Here is a 21,666-nt window from a genome sequence, read left to right as displayed (position 1 = left end):
CAATTTGGTAAGTATATGTGGTTATGTAAGAGAATCTCCCCATTCTTAAGAAATACTTGCTAGATATTTAGGAGTGAAAGGTCAGGATGTCTGCAACTTACTCTTAAATGGTTCAGAAAAAACATATGTAGAATATACTTTTTTTTTTTTCATTCTCTGGGTGTGTTTTTCTCCTCTTTCCACCATGTGGCTGATTCTTGCCCAGAGTTTCCCAGCTCAAATTCCTGAGAGAGACCATGTTTGGGTAGGGTCCTCTTCACCATCCCTCTTTGAGCAGAACACCACACTAGAAAACCTCGTAAGTCTCTGACCAGACTCTGGATTGGCTACTGTGGGTCAAGTACCCACCCTCTATCCAATCAACTTTGGCCCAGGATAGGTCATGTGGAATAAAACATGGCTGCCCCCATTGTTCCCTCACTGGGGGTGATGGGCAAGAAGGTCTCCTTAGAAGAGCTCGGCAGGCCCCAAGGCTGGCTCAGCCAGCAGTTACTGGAGTTAATCCCAGAGACACCTGAAGGCCTCTTGACATAACTTGTGCCTTATTCTCACCTTCATTCTTTCAACAAACATTACAGATGCATGCTCTGGACCAGGTCTCGTGCTAAGTACCAGAAGCACAGGAAGTGACCCACTCTCCACCCTCAGGAGATCTGACTCATGTTTGAAAGGCATGAAGAACACAGATAACTAGAGTGCAGGGCTGAATCATGACTGACAAAGAGAAAGCAGCCTCGTGGGAACATAGAAGAGGGGTCCAAAGGGCCTCCTGGACAAGGGACTGGCTATAGCTCACGGGAGGGCAAGTGGCCATCAGATGGGGCCCTGGCTGCTGAAAAGGTGCCCGGTGCCATCCCTGGGTTTCTGTTTTCTCTTTGCACAGCCGGACCCAGCAGGACGAGACATCTCTATCCGCCCACTCCTGGAGCACTGTGAGAACACCCACATGACCATCTGGCTTGGCATCGTCTATGCCTACAAGGGGCTTCTCATGGTAGGTGTGGAGAAGAAGGCAGAGGTTGGGGGGCCGCTTCTCTGTCAGAGCTCTCTCTCCCAGGGGCCTCTGTGAACATAAAAATAACAGAGCCCCCAGGACGAAGCACTTACTAACTGCCAGGCCCCGTGTCTGCCACGTGTTCTCTCGATTCCCACAACAACCCTCTGAGATGGGTGCAGATAATGCCCCATTTCACTGATGAGGATGCTGAGGCTTGGTTTGCCCGAGGTCACTCAGTAGTGAGAGGCAGATTCAAGAGCTTAACCACAGAGTAACCCCAAAACCTGTGAGTATGCCTCAGGGCAGCCACCGTAGTGCTCCCAGAACGGCAGCCTGTCAACATCCAGCGCACGTTCACATCCCACATCTTACTGCGTTCTCTCAAAATCTGTGGGAGGTGACTGGAATCATCCTCGTCTTACAGAAGTCAGGCTCAGAAAGGTTAAAGGGCACTCGTAACCTCCAACCTCCGAACCCAGTACTCTTTCCACTCCACCCATCTGTTAGAATCAAAGATCACATACCAAGCCCGCCCCACACGTCTGGAAGGACTTGAAAGGGCAGCCACACCCCACCTTATCCCATGTTGACCCCTGAATCTTCTCTCCAATCCTGTGCAAACCGTGCCTCCACTGAAATCCCTCCAGGGACAGGAAACCAGCCCCCATTCCCCCCTCAGGTCTTTCCGCAGGCAAGCTGAGCCACCATTCGCTTCTGTGTAGCCTCCACTTAGAGGCCAAGAATGAAGCCTTCTCCAAAGGTCAGATAAAGAGGGATTTCTTGTACTGCTCAAATGCATCTTTACCTTCTGCTGCTTCGGAGAACTGTTTCTGAGGGGCCACACCAGAAGGGCATGTGTTAGGGGACCCTAGGCAGAGATTGTCCCCCACTTTATACTAGTTGAGACTAGTTTCCCTAGGGATTCTATGAGGACCAGTGGGCTGCACTCTGGGCCCCACAAGGTAATGATCCTGAAGGTGTCCACAGGAGGTACCCAGAGTGGAAATGGGACTTTGAGGACTGGCCAGTGGCCCTGGGCTTGGAGAAGGGCACTCAGGAGACATGGTCACCGGAGCTGTCAGAGACAGGTGGCATAGACCCGAAGGCAGATCCATCATCAGTGGGCAAAGTTGCCAGAGGGCAGCTTTCAAGTCCACATTAGAGAAGGATTTTGTACAACAGAGCAGTGGCCGCCCGTGTGGTGGCGCCCCCTAGGAAGGAAGGCGCTCCCTTCACAGGAAGCAAGCGGTACCCATGACTTGAGGCCCCCAGCCCTTGCTGAATAAAGAGAGTGAAACCAGACTCTCCAGGACCCCTCCCGCTCCACGCTCCCTGATCTGAGACTGTGAAATTAGATTATGGGGAATCCGATTGACTCCTTAAGCTGCGTTCATCTGTAATGTTTGACCATCCGTTATCTTCGGCACCTACTTGCAAAAGTGGTTGGAGATGACCATATCTCTTCCAGTGAAGCCAGTACCTTCAGCCAGATGGGGCAGTAAAAGCTGAATTTGGCAGCACAAGTGCCTTACTGTTTCCAGTGTGCACAAGGAATTGTCCTCCGCCCTCCTGGCTCTTAGGGTTTGTGGACTAAAATTCTAGCTCCTAGTGCCTGCCGCTCTGAAACCACAGAATTTCAAGGCTGGAGAGAGTATGCCCAGCCCTGCAGGCCCACTCCCCTGTCAGAGTTTCAGCACTTCCAGCCCCCACTGAGCATCCCCGACAAGCATTCCGTCACTCACCGCTGCCATACCTCCAGAGATGGGGAGCTCACCCACCTCAGAGTGGCCTGTGTCACCCGTGGATGGTGTATCAGTGTCCTGTGGCTGCAGGAACAAATCTCCACAAACTGGTATACACAGACGGGCTTGAAACAACACACTTTTATTCTCTCACAGTTCTGGAGGCCAGGAGTCGAAAACCAAGGCTGAGCTGTGCCCCCTTCAAAGGCTCTAGGGAGAATGCCTTCTTGCCTCTGCACGGCGGCTGATGGCTCCAGGCATTCCTTGGCTTGTGGCCACATCGCTCCAATCTCCAGCTCCGTCTTCACATGGCCATTTCTCCTCTCCACATCTGTCCTCTGTGGGTCTCTTATAAGGACACTTGTCCTTTGAATTAGGGCCCACCTGGATAATCCAGGCTGATCTCATCTCAGGACCCTTAGTTATATCTGCAAAGACCCTTTCTCCAAATATGCAGTCCCCGTGGATTCGGATATGGACATATCTTTTAGGGCCACCGTTCAACCCGCTATAGTTGGGTTGCTTTTCTAGAAGGTTCTTCCTTATCCTCAACTAAAATCTGCCTCGATGTACCTTGTGCCCATGAACCCTCATTCTACTCCTTGAAGGCCTAAGAACGAGTTGCTGTCCATTTCCTCCTGACACGCTTCAGAGATTGGCAGCCAACCACCAGGTCCCCACACTTGCCCACATTTTACGATGGGTAGAGACTCTCGTGATGGTTTGGTGTGGGGCCCTGGGCAGGGCCAGCCTCTGCCGCTTCCCCTGGAAGACATGGACGGCCAGGCCCGGCTGGCACAGCCCCCACTGTGGGACTGAAGGGAACACACATGAAGAAACCAGCACAAAGCAGGCTGTCAACAGCCACTGGACTCTTTCTCTCCTAGGTATCTGCTTCCTGGGCTGCTGGCTCCCCATTTTAAAAGACATCTTTAAAAAATACATCAGTCTAGGGCGCCTGGCTGGCTCTGGCAGTGGAGCGTGCGACTCTTGATCTTGGGGTTGTACGTTTGGGCCCCACATTGGGTGTAGAGATCACTTAAAAAAAAACTTTAAAAAAATTTTTAAATAATAATAATAATAAATCTGTCTGTGAGATAATACGCTTAGAGAAAAGGAGAGGAAAGCAACCGTGGTTGTATATATAATACCATTTAACAAAATAACTTTTAGCCAACTCTTATACTGGGCACTTCGGTTTACAAAATGCTTTCAGAGCCATCCTCCCATTTCATCTGGATACAAACCCTGTGAGATGGTGTTATTATTATCCCTATTCCACAGACAATGAAACTGAGGCCCTGAGAGGCGAAGTGACTTGCCCAAAGATTCCAGATCCTCCAGCCTTGTGCCAGCCACCCTTCTAGCACAGGGCATCGTGCTACCCTACTAAGTCAGACCTGAAAACAGAAGCCCTCAGTGTGCTATTAAATGGATCATGCAGCTTTGGATGCCCTGAGCTGCAGTGGTGAGGTCGGAAGGAAGAGGGGCCTTTGAGGAAAGACGTCCTAGAAGGGCTGGACTGCAGCCGATGGCCCTGCACGGTCAGTGGTCCTGGTCAGCTCCTCCCCCACCCACCCACACCACCATTCTGCCTGGCATTCCATCTGCACTTCCTCCGCAACCTGCCCTCCCCTGAGACCACCCACGAAGGCTAAACCCTCCACACCCTGCTTCAGATCACACTGGACCTCTACCTTGTCCATTTCTGTTGGGAGATGTATCAGTTAGGAGTAGAGCTACAAGTGACAGAAAACCCAAAATAGTAATGGTGAAAGAGATAGTTAACTTCCTTCTCAGATGAGCAATCTAGGGCTGGTGGGGGCTCCCAGAATCTCAGCTCCTTGGATCTTGTGGCTCCCCCCGTCTTCACCATACAGCTCCCACATTGTAGACTCAGATGACTTTTTGGTTTAAGATGGCTGCTCAAGCTCCACCCGTCACACTCCACTCCTTCTACTAGGAAGGAGGGAAAGGAACACCGTTTCCCTTTATGGATACTTTCCAGAACTTGTACACACCACTTCCACCTACCTGGCACTGTCCTGAACCTACTCATATACCACACCTAGATTCAAGGACACTTAGGATATGTAGTCTCTATTCTGAGTGACTTTGTGCATTGAGAGGAAATAGAAGTCCCAGACACAGGGGCTCTGCCTTATTTAGTAGTAAAAAACACTGGACTGAAGTTCTGGAAACACAATCCACTTTTGCCACTGTATGACGGTGTGGCCTTGGACAAGCCCCTTCCTCCTCTCTGGGCCTCCATGCTCTCTAGAGTGAGGGGAGGTGGTGGAGATCATGTCTGCCCTTCCCACCATGGCCTGCTGTACGTGAACCGGTATGGGGCAGAGGAGGACAGATGCCGTAACACCCCCAGTGTGCATTTCCTCAGCAGGACTCCCCCCGGGGCCACCAGTGGAGACCGAGGGTGACATCCAGAAGACCTGGCCCACAGCAAAGCCCCCAGCCCCCCTTCTCAGAGCGGCAGGTGTGTACCACCCCATGATAATGACCACCTCCCCTTTCCGCTCACCATTTCAGTTGTTCGGTTGTTTCTTGGCTTGGGAGACGCGCAACGTCAGCATCCCTGCCCTCAATGACAGCAAGTACATTGGGATGAGTGTCTACAATGTGGGGATCATGTGCATCATCGGGGCCGCCGTCTCCTTCCTGACCCGGGACCAGCCCAACGTGCAGTTCTGCATCGTTGCCCTGGTCATCATCTTCTGCAGCACCATCACCCTCTGCCTGGTGTTCGTGCCCAAGGTACGGCCCACCCCCTGCATCCTGCCCTCTGGCCTCTGGCCCTGCACAGGGGACTGCTGGTTTCCCCCACTTTCTAGCCGTTTTATGCTTTCTCTACTTGGGATGATTACAGTTCACATCATGGAAAGTTTAGAAAATGCAAACAAGTAAAAATCAAAATTTCCAGAAATCTCAGGGTCTCACCACCCAAAAACAATCACTGGTAACGTTTTGTTTTAGTTTTTTACGAAACTACATATTTTTGATGTGTTTACTTCCAGTTTTTTTTTTTTTAAGATTTTATTTATTTATTTGAGAGAGAGTAGGGGAAGGAGCAGAGAGAGAGGGACAAGCAGACTCTCCACTGAGCGCAGAGCCCCAATGCAGGGCTCGATCCCAGGACCCTGAGATCATGACCTGAGCCAAAATCAGGACTGAGCCACCCAGGCACCCCCTATCCCGCGGTCTTTTTTAAATGGTTAGGCAGTGAGGCCTTCTCAGTTACAGCTGTGATTAAACCCACATATCGTTTTGTAGTTTGCCTCTTTCACTGTGAATTTCTCCTTTGTGTTTCTCAGTCATAACCACCACTGACGGGGGATGTTCCATGTTTTCTTGTCCACTTGATTCCCTTACTGATGAGCATTACAGTCGTTTCCAGATTTTTTATATTATAAATGAACTTATTTTCTCTACATAACACATGATCCCCATTTCTGGCTACACCCTTCAGATGGAGCCTCAGAAGTAGCATTAGTGGGTAAAAAGGAATAAATAACCACTTTTAACAGCCACTTACACTTTCCATTTATCTGAAGCCCTGACCTTCAAGACCAGCCTGAGAGGGTGTTTTTCAAACCTTATCCTTCCCAGCAGCGGCAGGTGAACCAGAGGCCTGGGCATCTTGGGAGCCCCTGCAGTAGGCTGGTCTCAGCATCAGAGAAGAACGGGAAATAGAGAGGGTGGGAGGAATTATTGGCCCGAGTGGGGTAGGGTGTGCCTTGGAGTACGGGGGGACGAGAGATCAGTCGGGGTCCGCTGTGCCCTAAACAGACGGCCCATGGCACCTGCATGCAATGAGTCGCCAAGCGGTGACTTCCCTGGAGCACTGCTACCCTATATGCCTGCCTTCTCTGCTTGTCAGCGCGTGCCCAGGCTCCAGGCCAATGCCAAGACCTCTCTGCCTGCACTCTGACATTCTCTCACTCTGGTCAAAGATGCCGGATGCCTCCAAGCCCAGCCCTGACCCTGTCACTCTTCTCTGTCACCCTCAAGAGCTCCTCATTGCCCTCCTGGCTCCAGAATCAAGTCCCCGATACCAGGCTGCCTTTTAGGACCCTTGAGTCTCCTCTAGTCTCCCCAAAGAACCCTGGCCACCATCCAGACTGCCCTTCTCCATAAGTGCCCTGAGCTCCAGGCCCCCTTGCTTTCCACATGCCCCTTCTTCTCCCCTAGAATTCCCTTCCCTCACCATCCTTCGGGCCCTCCACAGAGCCCAGCCCAGGCCCACAGCACCCACAGCCCAGCCTGCCCTCAGTACTTGTGGGCTCTGGACCGTGGGGTCGTGGAGGACAGGGGCCCTGCCTCACCCAGTCCCTGCTCTCCAGTCCAGGCCCAGAGCCTGCCTCAGACCAGAAGTGTTTCTTGAATAAATGAGTGAGATGAGGATCAAGTAGCAGCCTTTTCTCTTCTACAACAATGCTTTTGTCCATGACCGAGCTAGTCACAAGTCTGTCCTCAACACTCACCAATGGTTCTAAGAAGCAGAAGCCTTCCCTTGCCTCCATCCATTGTCTTCCAGTGTCACCTCGGGGTAATTTTCCATGTGGAATAAGGCCCAAGGCAGAGTGAGGCTCAGCTGGAATCAGGCCCGAGGGGCGCTGGTGGGCTCCGAGGGGTGGTTGGGATACGGGTTGAGTCAGGATCAGGAGACCAGACTTCTGCTGACGAAGAAGGAAACTGAGACTCAGCATGGGGGGGAGGGGCCTGCCCAAGGTCAGTGGCAGAGACAAGCCTGAGCCCAGGGCTGCGGGCTCCCAGCCTGGGTCCGCGCTGCCTCCAGCACAGGACCTGCTGTGGCGGAGTGGGTGGGAGATTGTAGGGGGAGGACCCCGCGCTTCTCTTTTCAGCCATACCTTGTCCTTTCAGCTCATCACTCTGAGAACAAACCCAGATGCAGCAACCCAGAACAGGCGATTCCAGTTCACTCAGAATCAGAAGAAGGAAGATTCTAAAACGTCCACCTCAGTCACCAGCGTGAACCAAGCAAGCACGTCCCGCCTGGAGGGCCTGCAGTCTGAAAACCATCGCCTTCGAATGAAGATCACCGAGGTAGCTCCCCCAGTACCGGCAGCCAGGGCCCCAGCCTCCCAGTTGCATCCGTCTGCCTCAGGGCGGGACTTCTCAGGGCTGCCACTCCCGACCTGGACCCCCCACCCCGGGACACCCCCTGCATCAGGCTGTGCGGTCCCATGTGCTGGGGTCACAGCCGAGAGAACAAGCGGGGCCATAAACTAGACAGAGGCAGTTCGTCGGAATCCGCTCACCTGGCCCAGGCTCGTGGAGGCCAGACATGCCCTGATTCCAGACATCCTCAGAAAGAAAGTTCTTGAAGATTTGTGAGCTCCCAGATTATAGGAGCTTCCTAAGTGTGCGGGGACCCCCCGCCCTTGATTTTTCACTCTCCCAACCCAAAAACCACCCTCATCCATATGATGTATAGCAAGACAGGAGGGAGTAAAGAGAAACTTTCAGGCAAGAAAGTTTGCTGAGACCTCACTGTTGTCTTGAGGGTCCTTAACTGGTTCTTCAGCATTCCAGAGAGGCCATAACTAGATTTCTCTAAGCCAGACCTCCAATTCTGGACTTTCTATACCTGGGATGGGGGACCAAATTACCTTCCCCTTCTTCCCCTCTGTCTTTGGGTCCAGAGGTGTGACTGGCCCATGATCTGCAGGCTGCATGTTTCCCAGAGAAACCCTCATTCGACGAGTGGAATGGGGAAGAAACAAAGGAGAGCATGTTAGTCAGGATAACTTGCTAAGTTGCTGTAACAAAGAGGCCCCAAAATGAAGTGACCCAGAGAAAATATTTCTCTCTCACCTAATGGTCCTGAGGAAATGGGTCCTGGCTGGCCAGCAGCGTTGCCTCCATGGCCATGACTGAATGAGGCTCATTCACTCCTGCTTTCTGCCACTCCCCAAGGTGCACTCCTCACCAGGACGGTTAAAGCTGGGAGGGGGAAGGCATGTCCTGTTCTCAGTCACAGGAGGGGAAGAGGAAGTCCACACAAGGGATGAGCAAGTGGTACAAAAATTGTGCGCCTTCTGGGTCTGCTGCAGTCACCTTGGCAAGAACTTGCATGATCACACTTAGACACAAGGTAGGCTAGGAAATGTGCTCTCTACTGTTGAACCAGGAGGAAGAAGTGAGATACAGGGTGCCCCAGGGAAATTTGAATTTCAGGCAATCAAGCATACTTTTAGTATAAGGATGGCCCATACAGTACTTGGGATCTACTTGCACTAAAAAAAAAAAGATTCATCGTTATCTGAAATTCAGATGGGACTGGGCATTCCATATTTGTATTTGCTAGATTCCAGTAGCCTTTTGGGGAACTCACATTAGTCTGTCACAAAGATCCACTACACAGTTGTCTGTGCACCTAAACCTGATTGCTTTAGGATGGGATAGCCCCCCACTGGTCACCAGAGCAAAGTAGAAAAGGTTTCTGTCCCTCAAAGCCCATTGCTGATTTCCGTTTTAATCTCAGACTTCTCTCTGACTAGAACGACCATGACTTGACATTTGACTTTTACTTGCACACTCCAGCAATAAAGAGTTCACTCACTTCAGGAAACCTGAAACCGAGGCCATTGTCAAAATCCATAAAATGCTGGGTGGTTTTTCCTGGAATTGAATCACAATCTGGCCTCCTTTGCTCCTAGCCCTGCTGTTTGAGTCACACAGAGAAAGGTATCTCTCTCCTCCTCCACGTGAAAATGCATTTAAAAATTAACGGCTGTGCTCTTGACATCAGAACAACACTTTACAGTTTATAACTTCCTCTCCCTTATGCTATAGCAGAATGTCCACTGCCTTTCCCAGTTACCACCCCTCCCCAACACACACATGCACACACACACACACATGCACACACACACGTGCGCACACACACACGCACCAGGCTTCTCAAGGGCTAAACTGCCCCAGGGCCTGCACCTGACTTTTCTATAACTGAAGGCAGCTGCAGCCCATCCTCTAGAGGAGCCCCTACTGTGCTAAGCTTCGGTGTCCATGTGAGGCTCACAGCTGACCAGCCCACAGATCTGTCCTCCCCTGCAAGGGTGCTGCTAGGTATCAATAACAATAATTATAGTACTTTTACTATAGTAGCAGGTTACCCTTACGATGTGTCAAGGATTGGGCTAAACTTTCAGTGCATCGCCTCGTTTAATCTCCACAGTAACCACAAAGGTAGGTACTGTTGTTACCACACTCTACAGATGAAGGCGTTGAGACTCAGTCTCACAAGCCAGTGCACAGACAGTAAGGGGCAGCCCTGGGTTTGCCCCTAGGCCTGTCCAACTTCAGAGCCTGCGCCCTGGCACTCTCCCACCCTGCCTGCCCGGGCTCACCCAGCTGCTCCGTCAAGGCGCCAGCCTACCCTGAACGCATCACTACAGCGCCCAGGCCCCTCCGCTCCCGGCCCCTCCTGCACAACAGCCAGCAGGGGCCCTCCGCAGCTCTTCCCCAGCAGGCAGCAGCCTCTCTGGCTCTGGGCGCCCTCCCGAAGCCCACCCGAGGCCCGGTCCCATGACCCTGTGAGCTGGGCTGAAGGGGCTGGGCCCCGGGGCTCTAACTCAGCTGGAGCCTTTGCCTTCTAGCTGGATAAAGACTTGGAAGAGGTCACTATGCAGCTGCAGGATACACCAGAAAAGACCACCTACATTAAACAGAACCACTACCAAGAACTCAACGACATCCTCAACCTTGGGAACTTCACTGAGAGCACAGGTAGGAGGAGGCGGGGTCCCTGGAACGTGGGGACCTGGGTATCAGACAGCAGCTGGCCATCTTCCACTTTACCGAGGAAGGAACTGAGGCTCAGAGAGGGGGTGGGGCTGACCTGAAGCCACACAGGCAGAGCTGGAGCACCTGGCATCCACAGTTCAGGCTCCGTTTGGGGTCCTACCCTGCCTAGAGCCGGGGCTTCTGTCCCTCGGTCTCTTGGGTTCCAGTGGCGCACGTACATGACATGGCCAGCATTCCCGGGGTTCTGATTGGGGGTACAGTGTTCTTAGTGAAGAGTTTACCTTACTTCTCCCAGTGACATTTCACGGTTTCAAATGTGCCTTCTCGATGTATGGGAACGGAATGGTCAGTAAGCTAGGACATGACACTCTATCTCACCAACCACTTGGGAAATGCAAGCCAAAATAACACAATCTGGTTTTTGCCTACATTTCAGCAAAATTTTCAAAGATCACCGGTGTTGTTAAGAGTGTGTAGAAATAGGCATTCTCCTGCAATGTTCTGGAAGTCAGTCGGGCACATCCATATGTTAGATGTTAAACCTCTTTTTTTTTAAAGATTTTATTTATTCATTTTGAGAGACAGAGAGAGCACAAGCAGAGGGAGAGGGAGAAGCAGACTCTCCGCTGAGCAGGGAGCCCGATGCGGGGCTCGACCCCAGGACCCCAAGATCACGACCCAAGCCAAAGGCCTAACCATCTGAGCCACCCAGGCACCCCTAGATGTTAAACCTCTTAATTAACAACTCCACTAGCAAGATCTTGCCCCTGGGAAATATTCCCACGTGGGCGAAGATGTATACACGTGGTGCTCATCACCACATTATTGTAGGGGAGAAAAACTGGAATTAATGTTCATCATGTAGGGCAGTTTCATTCATTATGACACAATCAAATAAGGCACATAATACAGCTATTAGAAAATGGGATGGATCTGGGGCGCCTGGGTGGCTCAGTCGGTTAAGCGGCTGCCTTCAGCTCAGGTCATGATTCCAGGGTCCTGGGATCAAGCCCCACGTCGGGCTTCCTGCTCAGTGGTGAGTCTGCTTCTCCCTCTCCCTCTGCCTGCCTCTCTGCCTACTTGTGCTATCTCTCTGTCAAATAAATACATAAAATCTTTAAAAAAAAAAATGGGATGGATCTATCTGTGCAAATATGGAGAGCTCTCCAAGTGAAAATAACAAGATGAAGGCTAGCATTATGATATACATAAATGCACACACACATGCACACATCTGTGTGTGTGTGTATTAAGTGCATTTTTTTAAAGGTTTGGAAAAACAAACACCAAATTGTTAACAGTATCCACCTGTGTGAAAAGGAACACTGCAAAGTGAGAAAGGATTCCTTTGACATTTAATATACTTCTGTTTGCATTTTGTCAGCATTTGTTCATTAATTTGCTATAAAATTATTTTTTAAATCAATGAAAAATCTTTAGGTTTTTTTATAGTTTCTTCTTATAGAAGTCATAAGTATTTTTATTATAAAAGCAAATTATAAAATTCTTACTATATAAGTTGATTGCAAAAAGTTTGAATTGAGATAAGTAACAAGTAAACTGAAAGAAAAAAATTATTCACAGTAATATAAGTATCTGGTAAAGATGGACATTTCAAATTAGTGGAGGGAAATGAATTATTCAATACATTTAATGGGGATAAGTGCATAGCCATCTGGAAAAGAATAAAGTTAAATCCCTATGTCACACCTTACACAAAAATAAAGTCCAGATGGATAAAAGATTTAAATGTAGAAAGTGAAACCATGAAAGAACTAAAAGAAAGCACAGAAAGCACGGGAGAATTTTTTATATATATATATATAATCCAGAGAGAGGAAAGCCTCTCTCAGCTTGATGCAAAACATAGAAACCACAAAAGAAAAGGTTGATAAATTTAACTATAAAAAATTTTTTTAACAATACAAAGCCATCATAAGTAGTCAAAAAATCCAACAAACCAAGCCAAAAAATATTGTAACTCAGGTAATGAGCTTATTTTCTTACGTATAAGGAGAAATTTTATATAATTTCTATGACATACATAATTATATGCAAATTAATTTTAAAAAGACCAACAACACAGAAGAAAAATGGGCAAAGGAGAGTTCTCACAGAAGGAAGTGCAAGAGGTTCCTATGTTTATGAAAAGATGCTCAAGCTCACTCTTTATTAAAAGAATGTAGATGAAGGGCACCTGGATGGCTCAGTTGGTTAAGCTAAGCCTCTGCCCTCAGCTCAGGTCATGACCTCAGGGTCCCTGGAATTGAGCCTCAGGTGGGGCTCCCTGCTAAGTGGGGAGCCTGCTTCTCCCTCTCACCTTCCCTCTCCCGCTGACCCTCCCCCTCCCCACCAACTCATTCTTTCTCTCTCTCTCTCAAATAAATAAATAAAAACTTTTTTAAAAATGCAGATGAAATCTTTAGTGAGATACCATTTTCACCAATGAGACTGGCAGAGACAGATCAAAAAGTTACAGAGAATTTGAGGACACAGTTGGGGGAATAGGCATTCTCAAACTTTGCTGGTTGAAATAGAAATTGTTCTGACCCAGCAGTTCCACTTTTGGAATTTATCCTAAGAATATGCAGTCAGCTCTCATTATTCATGGTGATTGTGTTTGATAAAGTTGCTGTGAATCATGAATTAATTAGTGACTACCAAACCACTGCTCCTGGGGGGAATACAGGGTTTGGTTCCTGCGAGGCTCTCTCGGGTTGACATTTTGGTCAGTCAATACATAACTTTGTTGTATGTGTGTTTCTGCTTGCAGACGTCTTATTTAATATATAGTGTTGATTCATTAACATTGACCTCATGGTCAACAGCGCTATAACGCATGCCTAAGTGCAAGAAGGCTGTGATGTGCCCGACAGAGAAAATACACGGGTTAGGGGCGCCTGACCGGCTCAGTCGTTAAGCGTCTGCCTTCGGCTCAGGTCATGATCCCAGGGTCCTGGGATCGAGCCCCGCATCGGGCTCCCTGCCCCGTGGGAAGCCTGCTTCTCCCTCTCCCACTCGCCCTGCTTGTGTTCCCTCTTTCGCTGTGTCTCTCTCGTCAAATAAATAAATAAAATCTTTAAAAAAAAAAAAAATACACGGGTTAGATGGGCTTCATTCAGGCATGCGTTATAGTGCTGTTGTTGACCATGAGGTCAATGTTAATTTTTCAACACTGTGTGTGTCAGCAAATGACCTTGAAAGCATTAGCAGTATTGATTTGGGGTTACAAATAAATTTTAGTGAGTAGGCAAGTTCACAAATACAGAATCCATGAATAAAGAGGATCCACTGTACTCACATGGGGGCAAAATGACATTCACAAAGTTACCCACTGCAGGAAAACAACTAAACAGCAATGCTCCTGCAGGTCCCTCAGGTGGGGGCCAGGTTTTTATATTTAATATTTCTTTAAATCTCCTTAGATGGTTCTGAAACTTAGAGGGTTGAAAAAGCATCCACATCATCACATTTTGTGGCTACACAGTATTTCTTTGAATGGAGCCCCCATACATACATGAGTATGTAACTAATCCATTATTACTGGAAAAATTCAGATTAGTCCCAACTTTTTTATATTATAAACAATGCTGATTTGAACATCTTGTGTATAATTTCACACACACCCTTCATTATTTCCTTAGGATAACTCCCAGAAGTAAAAATTCTGGGTAGAAGATAAGCACTTTTTTTTTTAGGGTTTGATGCCTATTGACAGTGACTCCCCAGAAAGATTATGCCAATTTATACTCCCACCAGCAGTTTACTGACTATTATTACTCTTTTCTGCCTTTGGCAGTCTTATTTTTTACCTTGGAGGGTTATTTCCTTTGTCATTACATCCCTGTGCACCCGTGAAACAGGCCTCTATGTTAGAACTTTTCATTTCCAAGTTATGTTACTTACATTGGTTGACTTGATTTCCACCCCCCCTTTTTTTCTTGGAGAAAGGAAATCCCCAGGATGCCATTTCCATCCTTGGGTGGAAGCTTTTGGGTTCACTGCCTTCGGCCCAAGAGAGCTACTGCAAAAACCATAGCTCTGGAGGGATAATAGGCTCTTTTTTTTTTTCCCCTAAATTTTTTTTTTTTAATTTTATTATGTTACTCACCATACAATACATCATTAGTTTTTGATGTGGTGATCTACGATCCATTGTTTTCGTATGACACCCAGTGCTCCATGCAGTACGTGCCCTCCTTAAGGATATTAAGGAGGACACGTGATGGGATAATAGGCTCTTTTGCATTCTCTCTCCTTGGGCAGCATCCTAGAAAGACTGCATTTTTTTTTTTTTAATGAAGTTAACAGAATGTGTTGTGATCTTGTTATTTTGCATTCAGATGGGGGAAAGGCCATTTTAAAAAATCACCTCGATCAAAATCCCCAGCTACAGTGGAACACAACAGAGCCCTCTCGAACATGCAAAGATCCTATAGAAGATATAAACTCCCCAGAACAGTGAGTACTTTCTCCTTGAGAATTATTGCGGAAGAGAGTGTTACTCCTGCACAGCAATTTCGATCTGCACCGCGTTTTTGCGTGCGTTATTTTATTTGAACCCCACTGCAACCCCATGATACAGGTCAAATTATAAGGCTCATTTTACAGATGAGAAAACGAATATTCAGAAAGGGCAGGTGACTGGTCAGTGCTCCCCCAGTTTCTAAGTGCAAGAGATAGGATTTGAACCCAGGTCTGTCCACCATCAAGCCCATTGAGGCACAGTGCCTTCGTTATATATAAAATTTAACCACTCCACAACTATTCACTGACACCTACTGTGTGTCAGACAAGGAAGTGAAAAAAACAGACAAAAATCCCTTCACAGAGCTTATATTCTATCCGGTGACACAAGAACTTCATTAAAAAAAGCAAAATCTAGTGTATTACATCATAGGTGCTTCGGAGAAAAATAAACTAGGGCAAGGGGTGAGGGATTGTAACCTTAAATAGAGCGATCAGCGGCGATTCAGTGAGAAGGTGACATCTAAGCTCTGTTAGCTGTGTTCCCACTGGCAATTGTTAGATCTTCCTTGCTTATGGCAGCTTGGAAGCAGAGGTCAGAAATGTCAACACTGGTGGTTCCGTTGGTTAAGCGTCCAACTCTTGATTTCGGCTCAGGTCATGATCTCAGGGTCGTGGGATCAAGCCCTGCCTTGGGATTCTCTCTCTCCCTTTGCCTCTGCCCCTCTCGCTCTCTTAAATCTTAAAAAAAGAAAAGAAAAGAAATGTCAACACTGAAACTTGCTCCCTGGGAAGCGACAAGCAGCAAAGACAGCCAAATCACCAACTATAGTGTAATTTGGGGCCATTTAGTGTTAGAGCCAATAGCTTCTCACCCCAGTTAGCTCTAAGGCTTCATTGGCTTACACTCCAGAATAATTATTATGGTTATATGGCAGTCGTCAGTGGTTTGCTTATTAGTACCCTCCGCTAGAGTGTAAGCACCTTGAGGATAAGGGGTGAGCCCCTCCCATGTCCCTTGGACTGAATGCAGGCTCCCGCACTGACAGGTTTTTGGCAAACGTCTATTAAATGAATGACAGTGTAAACAGGACCCCACTACCAGACAGGAAAATGCCACGGCTCTGAGAGCCACAGACAGATGTCCACCTGGCCCAGGCCCATAGCCCTTCCCAGGTTAGAGTTTATTCTCCAGCCTCCCTTTACCTGGACTCTTTGCCAGCACCCTCTTGCGTTAAGGAGTTGATCATAGCTCAGGTTACACACACAGGTTCAACCTGAGTTTCAAAAGGAGAGCTCCAACACGCTCACCTCATGAGCACCGTGAAGGTGTCCTTGGTAGAAACTCTCCAAGGCACAGGTCCTTCGGGGGAGGGGGACGGCATTGCGTCTGTCCCCGTCCATCTTGGGATCCTTCAGTGCCATGCATACACACCAGGGGCACACCTGTTGCGATGAGGTGACCCCTGTGAGTTGATTTGCCCTCCTCACAAAACACTGTGGTTCCCCAGAAGAAGCAGGAGACGCACCTTCCCCAGTTCTGGCTTTGTTTCCATTAGCAAGTTACTTAAACTCTGTACCCTTCCCTAGTCATTATAGTGGGACTAGCAATACTTCTTTTACCTACTGGGTTTTTGTGAAGATCTGGGGGTGGGGGGAAGGTCCTCACCTGACCGGTCAGGCACTGAGGACACAGGAGGCCTAAGGATACCGAGAATGCAGCTTCCCGGGTACAAGAGAGAACCACACAAGATGCAGCTGGGCAGAGCACAGCCCCCACACACACACACACACTGCCAGGGGTCACACACCACTCCTGCCTCCGTCCTGCCTTGGGCTTTTCTGGCTGTGCTTCTGGAATTTACCCAGAACTCTGGGAGCTCAGAGGATGACGGAGCCCTCTCTGAGGAGTTTAAACTGGATAGTGAAGGGGAAACAGGTAGGAGGTAGAGAGAGTATTCCAGGCTGGGGGAAGAGCAGGTGCAAAGGCAAGGAAGGGTTGGCCCTGCTAAGCAGTGATTTAGGGGAAACTAGCCGCCTGAGGGTAGGGTTTGGGTGGAGAGTGGGTAGAAGTTTCACCTGGAGAATTAGACGAAAGATCGTAGGCAGCCCTGCATGTACCGCCCCAGAGTTGGAAAGATAACACTAGTCACCAAAGAAGCTGAAAGACCAGGAAGGAATTTCTATTGGAATCAGCCCAGCAAGAAGGGCTGAGGTCCTGGGCAAGGCAGGGGCAGAGGGGCCAATGAGGAAGGCCAGAGCAGCGAGAAGCCTCTCAGTCCATTTGGAGGCTCTTGAGAGTAGAGTGAGAACTGTCTGTGTCAGCAGCAAAGCCCCGTGAGATGAGCAAAACCTGTGCTTAGGAATGGCCGCACTCTCGCTCAGGAAGACTGCGTCCCCTTTGCTTAGTCCATCTCCCTGGTTATTCCCAGGGCAGTCATTGGCAGGTGTAGGCCCGCATTAAACACCTGCTAGGTGGGTGAATGGTTAGATGATGGCATGGACAGATCTTGGATTCGGGATAACCATTCTCCCACCATCAGCTTCTTAGCCAAAGCGAGTCCCAGGAACATTCTGGTGAGCAGCCAGGTAGCCTTCACTAAAACTCCTCTCGCCCCCTCCCTCCTTCGCCCTCTCTCTCTCTCTCTCTCTCTCCATGCTACAGCATCCAGCGCCGGCTGTCCCTCCAGCTCCCCATCCTCCACCACGCCTACCTGCCGTCCATCGGAGGCGTGGACGCCAGCTGCGTCAGTCCCTGCGTCAGCCCCACCGCCAGCCCCCGCCACAGACACGTGCCACCCTCCTTCCGAGTTATGGTCTCTGGCCTGTAGGGGTGGGAGGCCTGGGGCCGGGGCCTCCCCCATGACCGAACCTCACGGAGCAGAGGCCACGGGAACACTGTCAGCTCTGGCTGCGGAGCCGCTGGGCGCCACGGCTGGCCTTGTGGGGCTGCTCGGTGGCACTCACGTGGACAGGATGGGGGCACTTGGCACCTGACCTCGCGCCTTATTTGTGAAGTTTTTATTCTTTCACAAAGAAGAGGAATGGAAATGACTTCTTCCTCGATGTCTGCAAAGAAGGAGGAGCTGGGATATTTGAAACTTTGCAAAAAACAAAACAAAACAAAACAAATCCTAGACAAGGAGAGAATCACTAGAACTCCAGCTAGAAGTCACCGAGTGTCCCTGAGCAGCCTTGGGAAGAGGCGAGGGGCTTCTGGAGAAACCGCCTCTGCCTCTGCACACACATCCCTGGCTGTGCCCCTCCTCCCCCCCAGGCCAGCCCCTCTGCCTCTGGGGAAGGAGGTGGGCAGGGCAGCCAGGCCCCCAGCCACCAGTGCAGCCACCCCCAGCCTTCCTGGAACAGGGAGTCTGCAGGGCAGCCAGGTGGCCCGAGGGCTGGGGTACGGGAGCAGGCTGACTCCCATGCCTCCCGGTGGGACCTTACTCTCTGATAAATGCCACACATTAACACAATAACACCCGTTCCGGGACCGTGGGGATTTAGGGCACGTCACTGCAGACCCGCTCTGCAGCATTCACCGACAGTCGGTCATGCACCCACCACGTTGGCCATGTCCTTGTGTTTGTATCAGGTGTTCCAGTAATCAGGGGGACCACCCGAGCTAATCATGGAATGTCTGTTCCCAGCAAACACGCTAAAGAAAGACTGTGCACTTTAACCTCTCATCAGGGCCCAAGGGCTGGCTGGGGTTGGTTTTTTTCCCACTGACTTTGTTTCTGACCAAAGTGAATCGGGCATTCTGCTAGAAGACATCCCTGTAGTCGTAGGGAGAGAGTTGCTAGCCGAGGGCTCTCCTTGGCTTCCCGAAGGTGGCCTTCCATCTGGACAAGCTGGGGAGCTCGCCCTTGGGGGTCACAGGGGTGACCAGTCAACACACTGGTTCTCATTCATAAGATCATTCTTCCCTCTCAGCCGAACCCCAGAGAGCACTGGCCTGGGAGTCAGACGAACCTGGGCTCAAGTCCTCACTCCATGGCTGACTCCCTCCATGACCTTGGGAAAATCACTAGTGTCTCTCTGAGCCTCCGTTTCCCCTCCCCAACAAATTGGGGTTGAAATAACCCCCGTCCTGCCTACCTCACAGGGTCGCTCTGAGGATCAAAACTTGATCTTGTCTGGGAAAGCTTCGTACCAAACCATGAAGCAGCCCTGACCCGTGAGAAATCAGGATGACCATGACCTTCGGCCCTCACGACCACCAGGGGTTTGGCTCAGAGAAGCTCCCAGCACAGCCCTCTACCAAGATAACCTGGTGGAGAGAGGCTCCCGACGACTTTTGTGACATTCCTAGACAGGTTCATTCTTTGCTAAAGAAAGGCCTGAAGGACAGCGTCCAGGACGTCTGCACAACTGAGCGGTTGCTCACTCCCTAAAGAAACCTAATGGCAGCTTCAACAGGCAGGCAATAATCTCTTCCCCGACCACTGAAGTCAGGAATATACTGCTGGCACCACTAGACTTTGACAAAAGGGCCCACCGGAATCCTACCATCGCCAACATTTCAAAAACACCCTATTTCACGTAGCATAGCTTTCCCCTCCCCTCCCCCCAAGAGAGGTTATGGAGGTACTGTAGCTTTTAGGGAAAAAAAAAAATGTCAACACATCACAGGTCCAATTGAAGTCATTGTCTGTTTTAGGCACTACAAATCGGTGTTGTCACTCACTGTGTATTACCAGTATTGACTTGCTTTCTTGATTTCACCAAAACCAGATTTAATTTAAAGGACCACATTAATTTTTCCAAGGGAAGGAGACAATTCATTGTACATAATGTATACACACACACACACACAAAAAAAAATATACCTGTAGAAATATTATTCCAGCATAGCAGGAAACAGAAACAAAAAAGTATTGGACAGTCGAAGGTGAGTGTGTGCGTCCGTAACCCGTTGTGACCCCTGACCGTGCTCAGTCTTCTAGGTTCACCCACGAAGTACATTTTCTGTCTTAATGATACTGTAGGTTTTCCCATTTTTTTTTTAATTTCCCTGCAAATAACAAGACCCACAGAAGTGACTCTAGCTATCTAACGGTTCTTTTATACGCAGCAAACACACCGTACATTTCCGAAGAGGCTTCAGAAGCCTGAAGGCATTTTCCAGTGACGTTAGTGCACAAATGCTTTAAATTAGACCGGGACTGCCAGAATCAAATGTAAATGAGGAATTTCTCGTACCCCTATTGCATGGTATCAATTTTTAATAAATTGTTGCAAATTTGTTTTTATGAATAAAAGGGAAAAAAAAAAACTGTCCTCTTTAATGCCTCCTCATCCCAACATGCAGGTCTGAGCAGATCTTATTCCTCTGCTCAGCAACTCGGGGGACAGTTCTGGGGTGCCTCCTCAGCATCCCTCCCTTCTGCAGACGGTAACAGAGCAGCCCCGCGACCATGTTACCCCAGCTGCTGGATCCCACGGTGGAAACCTGACCCGAGCCCGGCCAGTATGTCCCTTCCCCAGGATTCCTCCACATAAGGAAATTTAGCCATGAAAGAGAAAAGGGAAGCCAATATGGAGAGAAATAGGATCAAGAGATGGGTCCTGATGGTGTCTGAATAGCTGGTCAGCTGTTCCTGAAGGGTCCTTCCCCTGCTGGGAAGGGTTCTCAGTTCTCCAAATAAATCACCCTTTTTGCCTAGTTAAGTTCAAGTCCAGTTCCCATCTGTTGCAAACAAGAAGTCTCTAACTAACCCAGAAGCCTCACCGCTGCCCAGGCCCAACTCCCCCTCCAGGCCTGACAGCCTGTGGCTTGGTCCCATTCTCCTTTTGAGCCTCCTCACCTTGAGAATGCATTTCCTGCACCATGATGGGCCCTTGGCCTACAGCTCCATCTCAAATCCTGCCATCCTTCAAGTCCCATCCAAAACACCCTCCTAAATCCCTCCACGTGAAATTCTCTCTTCTTTTCTGTACTCAGGACGCTGTCTCCCTCTTGTGGCACTGGGTACATGCTCATGCTGGCCCCTTCTCCCCACCCCAGGCCAGGGGCTCCCTGAGGATGGGAGTCCTATCTGCCTCCTCCATGTCGCACCCAGCAGCAGGCCCTCCCAGTGGCTCAGAACAGTCTTCCTTGAGACTTTCGCAGAATTAAACATTTTGGCTGAGGCACGATAGAACCAAGGCAAGGTGGCCAAAGCAGGCTGGGGAGGCCCAAGGCCATGTGAAGGCACGCAGGCCCCAGAAGAGGGGGGCCTGGCCCCACAGACTTCACTGGAAGGCTGGTGCCAGGTAGGAGCTTTCTAGTGCCGGATCCTCAATGATGAGCCTGCCGAGAATCAGACCTCTTGAATCCTGGCCTGGAGAGAACTCTGCTCCATGACATCTAAGTTATCTAAGTACCAGGCAACATTTTATCCCACAGAGCCATAAATCTCAAAGATCCTGAATGCAAAAGTAGAAATCTTAGAAAGTGATACCAGTAGCCAGTAACACAATGGTCACCTGGATCACAAAAGCAAGTGCACACTCAGAGCTTTGGAGGGTAGTGAACCTGGAGGAGCTGCTGGCCTGCAGACTCCGATGGTGGTGAAGAGCTACTGGCTTGGGCCTCTTTGCTCTTGATGTCTTGGCTGCTATCTCGACTCCGGTTCCTCACATCTGTAACCGGAGAGTTCCGGCACTCATGGTGAGTTAGGGCTCTGTGTC

At 49.5% G+C, this 21,666-nt stretch overlaps 1 protein-coding gene across 1 annotated transcript in view; it reads left to right on the top strand.

Annotated features, from left to right (window-relative positions):
* Nucleotides 1-20,292, top strand: part of GABBR2 (gamma-aminobutyric acid type B receptor subunit 2) — a 339,457-nt gene extending 319,165 nt beyond the window's left edge. The window contains exons 14-19 of the mRNA XM_032418347.1: nucleotides 884-994; nucleotides 5,287-5,511; nucleotides 7,639-7,821; nucleotides 10,377-10,506; nucleotides 14,868-14,985; nucleotides 17,657-20,292. Of these exons, the coding sequence (XP_032274238.1) occupies nucleotides 884-994; nucleotides 5,287-5,511; nucleotides 7,639-7,821; nucleotides 10,377-10,506; nucleotides 14,868-14,985; nucleotides 17,657-17,822 (933 nt within the window). The 3' untranslated portion in view covers nucleotides 17,823-20,292. The remainder of the gene's footprint in view (nucleotides 1-883; nucleotides 995-5,286; nucleotides 5,512-7,638; nucleotides 7,822-10,376; nucleotides 10,507-14,867; nucleotides 14,986-17,656) is intronic.
* Nucleotides 20,293-21,666: the final 1,374 nt, after the last annotated feature.

Source organism: Phoca vitulina, unplaced genomic scaffold (assembly GCF_004348235.1).
Source record: "Phoca vitulina isolate PV1807 unplaced genomic scaffold, GSC_HSeal_1.0 scaffold21, whole genome shotgun sequence".
NCBI lineage: Eukaryota > Metazoa > Chordata > Mammalia > Carnivora > Phocidae > Phoca > Phoca vitulina.
This window is presented reverse-complemented; position numbering and strand designations above follow the sequence as displayed.